This window comes from Lonchura striata, chromosome 8, assembly GCF_050655825.1.
Source record: "Lonchura striata isolate lonStrDom1 chromosome 8, ASM5065582v1, whole genome shotgun sequence".
NCBI classification, from domain to species: domain Eukaryota; kingdom Metazoa; phylum Chordata; class Aves; order Passeriformes; family Estrildidae; genus Lonchura; species Lonchura striata.
In genome coordinates, this window is record NC_140710.1 from 10,503,158 (window position 1) to 10,517,097 (window position 13,940).

Below are 13,940 nucleotides of genomic sequence, written 5' to 3' on the forward strand. Positions count from 1 at the left end.
CATCAAAATACGAGGATTTTAAAATTAATTAGTGGTTACTTAAATATTGCACATGTACCCTCCCTGATGCTGCACTTCATCTTAATTCAAATTTAAGGTAAGCTTTTTCTTAAAATCAGCCTTCCCCCACTCTAAACAATATAATTGTCCTAAAAACACTAGCTGTAAAATCTCCACACATCTGACCTGTGCCTGTACAGCCTGTATGGCTGCACCTGTGGTTTTATGCACCAGCACCAGTATTGCTCAGCATTATAATACAGCTCACTGACATTGAAAACCACCTTCTCTATGGATTTCAGCAGCAAGAAAACTTTCTCATTAGGCACTTCTTCATGGATATCTTTAGATTACTGAATGGTATAGTGGATTTCCAGGAAGGAGTGCTAAAGTTTCAGATGAATAATGTTTTTTGTATTTTCTGCCTGAAGGTCAAACATTCCTGAGTTCCATGGATCTACTCTGCAGGAGCAGAGAGCCTCCACTCCTGTACAGTTTTAGGACTCAAGGAAGGAAAGAACCATATCAAGTACTTCAGTCTTAGAGCTCTGGAATTTGAAAATCTCAGCTAAAAAACTCAGTTTTAGATATGAACTTGCACATTTCCGAAATTCTGAAGTGCTTCACTGCATGGAACTGAATTGCTGCAGAAGAAAGAACTGCACAGGACATTTTTCGTGGGGGGTATTTTATGCTAAAAGCACATTACCAGAATGACACTACAGTAGTTTCCTTTAAGCAGATCTGCAGATTCCCAGATAGTCCTACCCCTGCCTCTCACTACAGGCATGAAGAACAAGCTAAGACCTGCAGAAAATTGAAATGGCTGCAGCCTCTAAGCCGCATCTGACAAAACAAATCAAGAGCACAGCAGCGTGTGCTGTGATTGCAGGGAGGACCCTAAGACTGGCCACAGGAGGGGGAATTCCAAGGACACTCTACCATAGTACAAGAACATAATGTAAACTTCCAGATCAGACACAGCAAAGTGTAGCAACACATGCATCTAGTCTTGATGTTGCTTTTCTCTTAAATAATTTAACTGAATCTCCACTTACACAAATACAAAAAACCACAGTGACTAATTACAGCCCAATCATTATATTGGTTACACTAATGAAAGAAAAAAGTGATATATATGGAGCTCTGCACGTGTTACACACAATAAAACTGGCTGATGAATGACAATCCAGACTGTGTCATTACGGGCACACAAAGGTACTAAAAGCTTCTCAAATCCAGGACTGCCAAAGGTCCCTGAGGCCTCATACTCCATGGACACTGTTTGGTACTGGATGATTCAACAGAAGCAGCAAAATGGAGTGTCCTTTCCAGAACTGCAATTTATTTTAAAGATTCCATTCCTGCACCCAGAGTGATCCCACTCCTGTACCCAAGAGTGCTCTCCTTATACCCAAGAACCTCCTGAGGCTTTGGTCCAGATGCTCTCCCACATCAATGACCTCCACAAAAAAAAGGTTATGGATGGATTTTCTTTCAGCAATTTAACATTAAGTGCCTTTTGGTTTAGCTAAAAACAAGAATGAAGGAAAAGATGCGTTGGATTCACCTTCTCTAGTTCATTCAAGATTTTGTATCCTTTGCAGTTCTCTTTAGAAATAAATACACCAATATTTTCATCTTATTTCATTCTCTACAGACAGGAGTTTGATTAGGAAATGCACCAGCACTCTCTTGGCCCTAATTAAAGGGCATATAGTACAACAAATAGATGGCAATGCCACAACATGAATTCGATCCAGCCAGCATCATTTCTTCATAAGTTTTATTCACAGAAATGAGAGAACTACTTCCCTTCTACACCTGTCAGACTCCCTGTGGAAATTACTCCCAGCCACTCTCTTGAAGAGCACAAAACATACAACTTCACTAATGAAAAATTGCTAGCAGAAGCAACAAGCACATCTCAGCTAACTAATCCATGGGATGTTCAGACCTGGAAACATAAACTTTCCCCACCTAATAAGGGTGTGCTGATCTCCAAGAGATTGATGTCAGAACGCCTTGGAATGCAATCAATACAAAGCAAATAAATAATTAATTGCTTCAAGTAATTAAATTTATCAAATCCAAATAAGAATAACTGGTATTTTATGGAACAGCTTCCAAAAGCTGAATCTCTAAAGGGACAGTATTGATCACAGGAGGACAGACAGATGTGTCACATGTTCACTGCCAATGAAGTCTGGGTTTGCATTAATGACAGAGAAGGAACAGAGCCAGTAGCCTCCAATGCAGGGTAAACAGCCAGCGTGCCTGGCCATGTAATTACTGGTCAGATCAAATATAGAGGATAAACATGTCTAAATACATACAAACAACCACATCTTCCTCAAGAAATATCATTCACCTTGGACTTGGGAGGAAGCACTTAGTTTGCACTCCAAGAAAAAAAAAAACGGAAGAACTCACACACATGCTTCCCCACACAACCATAGTAAATTCTTATTCATTAATCAGTGCTAAAAAAGTGCTTAGAAGGCTACTAAACATTTAAAAGCTGATGAGTGTGAATATTTGAATCAATGAGTACTAAAGTTCTACTTGTAATTTTCCTTCCTTTACTTTCTTCTTAATTTGCTCAATTGGCAAATAGTCTACAAGATCCCAGTTAAGCAGATGAAGTCAGGCTGCTGGCTGGAAGCCTTTTCTAAGAGGAGAAGGCCAATGAATGACTAAGCTGGAGCATCCCTCAGTCCTTTCTGCAGACTGAGAATTCTACAAACATCTTCTCATCACAAGATTTTGTTTTGTTTCCAGATAAGACACCACTCAAATCAATTCTCTTCCAGTTCCTTTGCTTCCAAGCCCATGACAAGCGAGCAAGGACACAGACACACACCTCAATATGTAGGAGTGGGTACAAACATCCACTCTTTTCCATGCATCATCTTTCTTAAAAGCACTGCTGAAACAATTCAACAGCATTGCCAAAATTGAAAGTTAAAATCCACAGACATGGCTGGGAGAGAACTTAAAACACACTGCAGAGATGTTAAGAATGCCGAAGTCAACAGCTCTGAACACAATAAACTCAAAGGTTAAATTTAAAAGAAAGCTGAACATACATGGTACAGAAACACTGTGGTGAAATCAGAACAAACTCAGTTCTGCCCTACTGAAGCAACATCATGCCCAGATCACAAATATGTGATTACTGCTTGTTTGTCTGGATCCTGGAAAAGATCCAAATCCAAGCTCCCATTTTCCTTTCCTTCAGGCAGATCCACAGCAAAGCATTCCTTCCTCAAAGTTCCCTGCTTTCCCTTTAGTCTTTTCTTCACCTTTCCCTGTTCAAATTCCCTACACATCTCTCTTTTCCTCAGGCTCTATGGCTGGCTGACCTCCCAGCTGAGCAGAGCTGGTATAACAGGAAGTTTTCCAGAAGCGATGCTTAGGATTAATAATACACTTCTGATGTTATTTTCCTAACACTGTTTTACTAATATCAAATGCAAAGGTCTAAAATTCTTTTCAAGTAACTCTTAGAAGGCTCACCCCTTTCCAAACATCTGCTACTGCCTTCTGTTCTCAGTGGCACCAAGGCAATACACTGCCTTGAATTAAGAGGAAGCTTTTCATAATGCCCAGCTTCCCACTGCCTCAGAGAAACTTGCAGTCAGTGCTGTCAGGAGGCAGAGGGAAATCCCATGCAGAGCAAGAGCACAGGGGCTGTGGCCTTCTTTGCCTGTGGCCACAGTCCCTTGGAGAACAATGGGAGACTGAGGCCAGTCTGAGAGAAGCCAGCTTGTGGGAGTCACTGCAGAAGATTACTCTTCAGCGTCTGCTGAAGGAGAAACTTTCGGTTATGAAGAATAATGGCTCTAAGTGACCATTAATCCTCACAGAGGGGAAAAAAAAAAATCAGTCTTCAAATTCAGCCTGTCCATAAGATTGTGTAAGCTGTAATGACGGGGGAATTTGAAGAGCCATGGCTATTGTCATAAAAACTACTGGGAACAAATTAAGTTGAATATGGATTCCTAACTTTTTCTTCAAGGACTCATTTCTATAAATTAATTTTAACTCAGATTTCAGACTAATTGTAAATCCTCAGGGGAAAAAAAATCTCTAATCAAAGAGTAAATGCTATTATCCTGGGGATGATATGGTACATTTTTCACACATGACAGAGGTTGAGCCCTGATCTCACTGCAAAATCCAGCTTCACCTAACCACAAAGGCATAAAGCACAGTAGCAAAGTATGGAATAAAGGAGGACAACAGAAGCCTTTAGGTGAGGGACTCTTTAGGTCTTCAGCCAAAAGAACTTAGTGCAGGACAGCACAGGCTTTTAGAAATCATTTTTCAATGTGCTAAGGGCAAAACATCTTATGCTGGATGTTGCCAGAGTATAAATTTACAGCATTTCATTCCAATTCCTCACTTAGTCCTAGTAAGCCTCCACCCTGATCAATTCCACGACACTAGAGATCAGATGGTTTGCCATATAAATCCCACAAGTAAAATAATTTGGATTAGCATGGACTGTCAACTCCATAACACTTGGTACTTCAGCATCTTTTCCCAGTTTAAAAGGCCTGGACTGACCTCATACAATTAATTCTCCCCATCATGCACCTGTGAAGCAAGTGGATCTAATAGCTCTTGTTTTAAAAACAGAGAAGGCCTGGATAAGGAAGCCAGCTGACTGGCTAAAAGCCACAAATGAATTTGTTTTTCTGGGTTAGAGGCAGGTTTCACATTTCCAAACAGCAAAGTGTAGTTTTTTCACCTAGATCAGTGATAAACCATCTTTTTAATTCACAAACCACTGGTAATTCTACGAACAGCATTTATCTCCATAAAAATTTCAAGAAGAACATAGAAAATTGCTCTAGGTCACTCCAGAAGCCTGGATACTGCAAGCTAAAAGTTGCTGAATCAGACTGCCATGCCTCAACTTAACACTGCATCTTGTGAGCATTAAAGGGAACAGATAAAAGCATGTAGCACCCATTTTCATGAAGGCTGGGATTTGAATTGCCTGTTTGGCGCACAAAAAGGCTGCTGGCTTTGCTAGGTGGTTCCATCACTGATACATTATTGCTCAACTTCTCTTCCAGAGAGGGTAAAAAAAATAGAAAAGATCAACCATTAGTTATTAGTTTTCAAAATCCAAATCAATCTCCATAAATTACTCTATTTATCTTAGTGCTGGAGAACACATCTGCCACATCTCAATAAATCTCAACACCTGCACTGCAATCTTGCTTGTCGCTGGACTGTGATTTCCTCAAGGCTGTAGCCCCTCACTCAAAACATGTATCCTGCAGATGGTGGCACTGGTACACTAAAGGGGCCCCTCAGCAGTGACCCTGTTGAAGCATCCCACCTTTGACACACGCATGCACCAGTACATCAAAGCAGCATTATCCCAAACACATTTCTATTAACAGCCAGCAAGATCTGAAGCCAGTTTGATATCAAAATAACATTCCCTAAAAAGTCTTTTAAATTTACCATGCCAAGCGAGGATGCCAGGCAAGGAATGTACTTATCCAACTTAGCTATAATAAAGCAATTTTAATTTTTTTTTTTTTTTTTTTTTTTTTTTTTGGCTTGGAAAAAAGCAGAAAGTACTTGTATGGGCACACAGGATTTTGCTATCAAAACTTCTCTGAAAACATTCAGTTGACCAAGCAGGTTTAAGTTACTTGATATCCCAAAACCTGTGGCTAAGAGGCAGGTGTCAAGTCCTGCTGATATAAGAAAGCAATACAAAAACAACAAGAAAGTTCTTTACTCAGGAGAATCTCTGCAACAGGCTGAACACAGGGGCTTTTCCAAAAACTATCTTCTAAGATAATGTAAATAGAAAGGCTAAAAATTCTATGTGTTTATGTATTTCTGGTTTTTTTCAAGACACACTCTGAACATCCAGTTCTTAATCACCTTACATTAGATGATTTTTAAGGTCCTTTCCAGCCCACACCACTCCAACAGAACCTCTCAGCTAGAAACACACATGCTCCAAGGGGCCCATTAGATGTGGCTTGGAGCTCCTTTTGGGCTCGACAGCTCCATTTGGTTATGTTACAGGTGTCTAACAGCAAAGCAGGCACACAAGTGACAAACAGCAGCAACTTCAGGTGCCTCTGCAAGGCAATGAGTTGGCTTCCACAGAGCCAGCATTCCACGTTTCTGAGTCTCCACATTCACGGAATTCCTTTCTTATTTTAGAGGCAAGAACTTGACTTTCTTTAGCTATAAAAGGATGAGGAAAGAGCCAGGCAAAGTGAAAGACATTAACAGAGGTCCCATAGGAACAGGACAAGAGCCTACCCTCTGGCTCCGCAGCGTGACACCTGCAGATTTGAAGTCAGGAAACTTGATGCCAGCAGTCTCAGGAACAGCCTGAAAGAGATTGAAACAGGATGTGTTGATGGAAGAAACACAACATTTCATATAGAGACTATCTGAAGGGGAAACGCCATTTCCTATGACAGAGAACCACCTGCCATGGCCACATGTCAGAGCTGAGGCAAGAGGAAAATCCCAGGCAACAGGATTCAGTGGGAAAATCCCAAGCAATTCATTGAGAAAAATACTCCAGTTCAAGGCATCTTTGGAAAGCTCAAACATTTTTGGTCAGTTGGTTTAAATGCACTGCTCTGCACAGTGCATCTTACATCCACCCACACAGAAACCCTGACCCTGCATGGCATTTATACATATTTTCACAGTATCATCCTTATCCAACTTTGACCCATTTCACTGATCAAAACAGCCCAGGACTTCCCTAAATCTTGCCTTTTGACTATAAACTCTCAAAGGAATGAGCTAGGAAACCTCTGATCTGTACAGACGTGAGGCCACTAATGAGGATGCAAGGACTGCCCCCTCCTAGGGAGGCCTGCTGCTCATACATGTTTTGTCATTTGTCCACTCATTAGACAGTTTTCTTTCTTACTTCTTATTTTAAGCACAGCATTAAAATGCAGCAAACTTCCATGTTTCTGCTGCTAACAGTAGAGCATATAGTTGCATTTCAATGAAATGGAAAAAAATAAATACAATCCCTTAAAAATCTATGCTGATGAGCACAGCAAAAGGTGAACAGACTTTTAAAGAAATAAACCAGACTATCTGTGCACTGAATGGGTCAGCAATACTTATGATTCAAGCTGAGAATCGCCACAACCTCTGCAAAACACATGCACAATTGCATTTTCCAAAACTAAGCCACCTCAAATCTCCCCAGTTCTTGGGAGACAGCATTTGCCTTGCTGCTCCCACATTTCTCTGTAGAGAGGCTCTTGCTCTTTCTTTGCCCCAGACAAGGCTGAGACAGCCAGGGTTGCTCCAAGATCATAAGAGATGCTGAAGGACAGTGACTCAATTTCTCAAGTTCCCTGCCAATAACTCCCACATCCCTATCAGCTATCTCTAGGTCTTGGTCTTGAGGTGGCACCCTACAAACCACTCTGCATGGCCAGGCATTAAGATTATTTCAGTTATCTGTTGTCTGTCCAATAAAAAGGATCCGGAAAAAGATTCCTAAACATGACTATGAAGGAAAAAGTATTCTCTAACTACCAACAGGGCTAATGAACTTGTAGAGATCACTTTGATCTTTGGTAAGATATACCCCCTCTACTTGCCTTATTAGGGACAAAGAAGGCTGCAATTAAAAACCAATCCTCTCTGCTTCTTTTGAATGAAGGCTGGTTTTCAAACTCCCTGAACTCTGTCCCTCAGCCTGTTGCTGAACACCCTGACACAAGCAGTGTGGGGAAATCAGCATCACTGCCTCAGCCAAGCCAACTCTGACTCGCATTCAGCAATAAGCAATTAAATGGGTTCTTTTGCCTCATGTGCCTGTACAGCCTGTACATGCTGTAAACGCTTCAACCTCAATTGACTCTTTGCTAAATGATTTTCCTTTGTTGAAATGATGCTGATGCAGCTCCCGATTCAAATTCTTAGTTAAAATGCAATTTTTTTCTTAACATTTCCTGGCTATAGTTGGTAATTGACTCCTAATGGACTCTGTCATGGTTGAAATGATGCTAGTGCAACAACAGAAAGTGCTTCTCTGCCCACCCTGGTGTGCCTATGCACTATTTGCCTGCAGACAGACTCCAGCCAACATTTAGGGGTGAACTCCCTTGCCTTAGCAGACTCAGCATCTTTCCAGCCCCATTCTCTAGCCCTTTTTTTTTCATTCCCACCAGTGACAAACTGCTTTCTTTATAGGGAGATATACCAGCCATGGTTGAGATTTCCCTTTAGGGAATTCCAATGCACAAGGTGCCCAGTGATACTATATTCATCACACAGCAGGGACACACATGGGACATGACATACCAAAAGAGTGTTTAGAGGAAGTGGTGACCATTAGGCACACTTCAAGCAATAGCTGTCTAGAATTCACTGCTTCTCCCCTCCTGGTAATCTTTTGGAGAAAAATTACTCAAGTGCTCTCTATTCACAAGGTGGAGGGACAGGAATTCCCAGGGACTCACTGGAAACATCTGACATTTTTTTTAACAGCCCTTTCCTACTGAAGGTGCTGAATTTAGATCAGACCATGCTGTCCTCCTCTTTCCAGAAAGGGAAACTGAGGTAGCACCAAATGTGAACTGAAAGCTGTAAGCTGTATTCTGGGCTCCTTAGACTGCAGCTCAGCTCATGGAGAAATAGCAATAGCTCCCAGAATATATGAGTCCCACAGCAGGGCTGTTCTGATCACCGCTGAGGATCAGGAGAGGGGCATGTACTGAGCTTGGGGAGATGCTGCTGAGATCCAGGAGCTGGGGAGGAAAGGAAAACCTGAACTAGAAAAATAAGGCAGGTGAAAGACAATGGGTTTGTGGGTCAACCCTACACAGCAGTAACAGAATAGACTTGGAAGAAGCAGGGAGAGAGATGCTTCTCCTTGCTATGATGCATTAACAGTTGGCATTATTTCATCCCTTTTCTCAGGCAGAGAAAGAGAAACAGGACTTCAACTAGCATTTTTCAAATGGGGGAGCAACCAAGAGCACACCAGGGGACTCTGACAATGGCTGCCTTACACCAATCTGCCTTCCAAAGATGTAACCAAAAAACATCTCCCAGAAAGCAGCCAGCAGTTACTCCCCCCACCCAAAAAGGGCCTGATCCCCATAGGACTGCAGCAGAAAACATGTTACCCAGCCAGAGCATAAATAGGATAAAGGGGAAAAAAAAGAAAGATAAATGTTTACAGGCTTCTCTGTCTCCTTCTTCTGTGGCAGCTTCTTCTTGGGAGCCTTGCGCTCAGCACGCCTCTGCTCAGTCGTGGTGTCAGCAGCTGTGATGAGCTTCTGTAGGTCTTGGGTTCTCTTTTCTCTCTCTTTCTTCCTGGTTTCAATTTTACGGAGCTCCTGGATGAGGTATTCTTCTTCTGCCACCTGCAGACCAGAGCACGTCAGGGCAGTCAAAGAGCAGAGGAGGCCTGGCAAGGCAAGGGGGCCATCTACCGATAGCAGCTCTGCCCTGGGCCAGCCCGGGAATGCTTTTATGCTCCTGCCTAACTTCTTGGATTTTTAGAGCATGTTACACTCTATAACCCTACCCTGCACCCATGGCAATGTCACTCTACAACCTGGCAGGTACTGTATCACAACATTTATGATGCACCCTTCAACAATCCAGAAATTACTAATCCCATCTTCCAGAGACCAAAAGCACAGACAGAAGTGTTGAAAAGCCCAAATATGCTGTAGTTGCAAATACAATGTTGTGAAAAGAAAAAAACTCCCCTCACATATAAACTTGTCCTTGGAGGGAACTAACTGAAAAGGATGCTCTCCCCCAGACTATGGAGAACACACTTTCTTAATGTCTAAACTGCAGGATCATTGTATGGCTTCAACATAGAGAAGAAATAAGCATGCAGATTTAGTCTTTGATGCTTTCTGGAAATATTTTTGCTCTCAAATAAATAATTCTGTCTCAATGAGACTCTGGTACTCATAACAACATTGCTTCCATCAGAGGACTCAGTGACAGTCAGTGTCACTGAGAAGATCCTGGCAGTTACCAGAGACCATTACTCTGCTCATGTAGGCCTTTCTCCTGGATAGTCAGATTGCTCAATTATTGTCCTTTTAAACTCCTTAAAGGGACATTAACCAAAAACACTGTACTCAAGTGTTGTTTTTTTTCTTGTCCAGCCCTTCTTTACCTTTCCCATGCTCTGGCCTGCATCATACAGCTCCTGATTCAACTTATCAATCTTCTGGAGAAGTGATGCTCTATTCCCCAAGTTACCTGCTCTGGTGTCCTATTGTAAAGCCTTTCCAGCTGTTCCTTCCTTCGTCTCTCATGGCCAGCATCAAACACTGGGATTTTTAGGTCTGTGCCCGGAGCTGCACGAATGTTTGCCAGCTTGGCACAAATGTGGTAATACCGTTCCTTCAGATCCTCCACTGACCTTTTCTGTGGAAGACATCACAGGATGACAGCATTGTGGAAGAACTAAACAAAACCTTGTGCAGTAGCCACCCAAGGACCACAAGGATGTCACATACAGTACGAGAGACAGTGCTGGAGGAAGGCCTAGCAGGGACCCTCGCAGGAGCCGGGGGAATGGCAGGGAAGGAGGAGTTTCTCAGTAAGCTTCATGAATTAACTGCCGTGGGTTCACAGCTACTGCTTTAAAAATAACCACCAAAAGATCCAACAGTGCTGAGGGTTTAGACACAATACAGCAGTGGAGCATCCCGAGCAGTGAAGATAAAAGGATGCAAAGAGAGTTGAGAGGAGAAAGCCTGCAAGCAGGAAACTGCAACAAATGTGCAGGTCTCCGAGTTGCTCCAGACAACAGTCACTCAAGTCACAACCAAGGTATCAGCTACATCAATTCACTGCCCATGACTTCATGAAGTCTGAGCTGTGGTCCATTAACCCAAGCACAAAAGATGTTTGGGCTGCTCAGCTGGGCATACTCTTGTTATTTTACTTTGGTCTTCATGTGAGCATTTCATAGGATAACAAGGAGCTGTTCTGTAGATGTCACATCATTCCCTATTTACCAGGAGGTATGGAACCAGTATAGTAGATCATCAATCATGACACCAGGGTTGCAATTTCAGACCACTGATGTTCCCTGTTTCACAGCAGAGATGATGGAAACCTGTACTATGACAAACCACAAGTCAGGAGCAGCACCAAGGAGAAGTCCCAGCCTCCAGGGTTCACTGGCAGATCCTTCTCCAAGGGCCTAGACTGAAATCCAGAACACCTAGCCTGCTCAAACAAACTCGCCAGCTGCCTTATCTTCAAGGAACAACAAGCTGTTTTCCTGGCAGGTGCAAACCTAACTTTCTAATAAAACACAACAGGGAATGAGAACAAGTCACAGTGGATTTAATTACAAACAAAGGAAACAGCAATGCCTTGTGCTGGAAATTCAATACCCCTTGCTGCCAATAATTCATTATTTTCCCCTAATTAAGCTGATATAAAGGGTAATTTGGTCTTTCAAGTGCAGAAAACCCTGAACATGCCACAGCAGCAGGTTGCTAGCAGCAGCTTGGCCGCCAGGACTCACCTTGAACTGCTGGTGATCGTAGCGGTCATGAATGACTACAAAGCGCAGATCAAAGCGCCGAGCCAGATCAAAGAGATGGTCTGTCTCAGCTTTGGTCCACGCATCGTCATGCAGATACATCTGGTACTCCTGCTCTGAGTAGACAGGAACCTGCACTGTCTGTGGAGAGAAGAGAAAACCATGGTAGCTCTCCTGCAGCTCTGCCCTCCTCACTGCCAAGATACCTGAGCCAAGAGCATGAGCACAGCACTGACAGGAGGGGGCTGCCAGGACCCTGAGCAATGAGTCCTGATAGGAAACACAATGAGCAAGGAGAGGACTTGATATGAAGCAATGTGTGATTCCAAGGGCGTAATGTGACATTCAGGGAAGCCTACCAGGAGCTACTGCCTAGGAGGCTGAAACCTGTTTCAGATGGTTTACACAGGCAGAGGTCAGCAACCCACATCCTGACTATGGGTTTCAAAACTTCAAGCAATCCTGACAGTGAAACCAAGATTCAGCCAGCCTCCCTGCATTCCTCCCATACAGCAAAACCAATACCTTGGCCCAAAGTGCTCTGACAGTTGACTCTTTACTTGGACTGGGACATGCTCACTTCTACAGGAAGAACAGGAAAGGCAAGGAGCAGTAATCCCCAGCCTTTAGCACACTTCTGCTTTGATACTCAGACTATTTCTTTCATGTATGGTGCAGACAGCATCATGAAGATCTGAAAGACTGTGTACTGTACAAATGAAGGCCATAAACTTGGCAAATAAGTTTGTCCCTCCCTTCCCTCTAGATTTTTTCCCCAGCAGAATGAGAGAGTCCAACTCTCACAGTGTCCCAGGTGGCTAAAGGACCAAGCCCACAGTACTGTCCCCAGCCTGGGACTGCTCTGCAAGGGCTCTATCCAGAACACAAGTGTCACATGAGTACTAAAGAAACAGCAAAAATACTTACTATATTGGGGGAAATCCTAACTACCATGTGGTAAAACAAGTGTGTAAACAAGCCTGTGCTTTCCTCCCTTATTCCCCCTCACTCCCTTCCTCCTGGAGCAAAACTTTGCTCCGCCTGAGGAGATCCTGCCTCCAGAAGAAAACAGTGTGCATGCAAGCAGATGTGCTTCAACACCTCTGTGGTTTTGTGTCCTGTCACCAAGAAAGTCATCCTCATGAACTCCATACAGCTTGGAGGAGCATTTCTGAGCCTTCAAAGAGAAGCTTCTTTAGGTCTACTGCCTTTCCTCTACCACTTAAGACACAGAAACTCAAAGGTGAAGCAGATCTCTTGGGAATGCACTGAACCTCAACCTTCAAGTACCACCTTCAACCAGGAGCAAAGCCATCTTACCAAACACTGTAAGAATGTTTCATGCACATCATGAAACAAAATTTCTAGAGGAGCACACACATGAGAAGAGCCAGCAGGGCCCTCTGCAGTGAATGGAAGGGAAGGTGACAGATGCCTCATCAGACAAGAGACTGTGACAAGAGCAAAGACACTTCCAAAACACTTCCTCAGCGCCATTCATGGCTGCTCAGGTGAGAACCCCTGAAAGAAATCAGAAGGTGGGAACGGATGGAAAACTTGAGCTAACCATGGGTTGACTATACATTCAATTGCAACATAACCATGAAAAGGCAAATATGATCCCCAGAGAGGGATTTCCAGCAGAAATTGGCAGTGTTTCAACTGCACAACAAGAATACTGGCAGGAATACCAACTACAACACTTCTGATCCCAGGTCAGGAAAGATGCACTGAAATGGAAACAAGTACAGAGAAGAGCATGAGTAATAGGGTGGTGAGCCTGTCTTCCTACAGCAGACTGGAAGAGAACACAGCCTAGCAAAGGAAGTCTGAAGAAGAATCTGACTGCAGGCTTCAAGTATGCTAGATTAAATGAAAGGAATACTCATGGGAAGAAAAGAACAACTGAAATAAGAACAAAGAAATTGACTTGCAAAGAAATGCCAATTTAACATGGAAAATTTAACCTGGAAATGAAATGAAGCAAAGACAGTCTAGAAGAGCTTCCCAAGGAAGCACAGGGGTAGGATACACCAACTGCTTTTCAAAAGGAACTTGATCAGTCTATGAAAGGGACTGGATTGTGGGAGGACCTGAAAGAGCCAAGAGGAGGGTTCAATGGCCCAGAAAACCTCTCTCACTCCAACACTTCACACCACAAACTCACAAAATTATGAGTATTAAATTAGCTGAAACTGCTCAGGATCCTAGAGCCACAAGACAGTTTTGTGAAAACATCAGCACAATGCCTAACAGAGGTAAAAATTCAACCTAAACAGTAAAAATTATGAGGGAAATAGAGAAAAACAGCCCACATAAATCCACCATGCTCTCATAAGTAGAACACTCATTCCTAGTCCACACATTTCAAAAGAAAGGA

The 13,940-nt window shown here is 42.9% G+C and overlaps 1 protein-coding gene across 2 annotated transcripts in view; it reads right to left on the reverse strand.

The window, feature by feature from the left end:
- DMAP1 (DNA methyltransferase 1 associated protein 1) overlaps positions 1-13,940 on the reverse strand; it is a 30,193-nt gene that overhangs the window by 10,305 nt on the left and 5,948 nt on the right. The window contains exons 5-8 of one of the 2 annotated variants that reach the window (XM_021528324.3): positions 11,543-11,701; positions 10,261-10,428; positions 9,213-9,398; positions 6,307-6,378 (exon numbers count right to left, since the gene is read on the reverse strand). In XM_021528324.3, coding sequence (XP_021383999.1) covers positions 6,307-6,378; positions 9,213-9,398; positions 10,261-10,428; positions 11,543-11,701 — 585 coding nt within the window. The remainder of the gene's footprint in view (positions 1-6,306; positions 6,379-9,212; positions 9,399-10,260; positions 10,429-11,542; positions 11,702-13,940) is intronic. The other variant, XM_085586314.1, reaches the window with a different exon arrangement.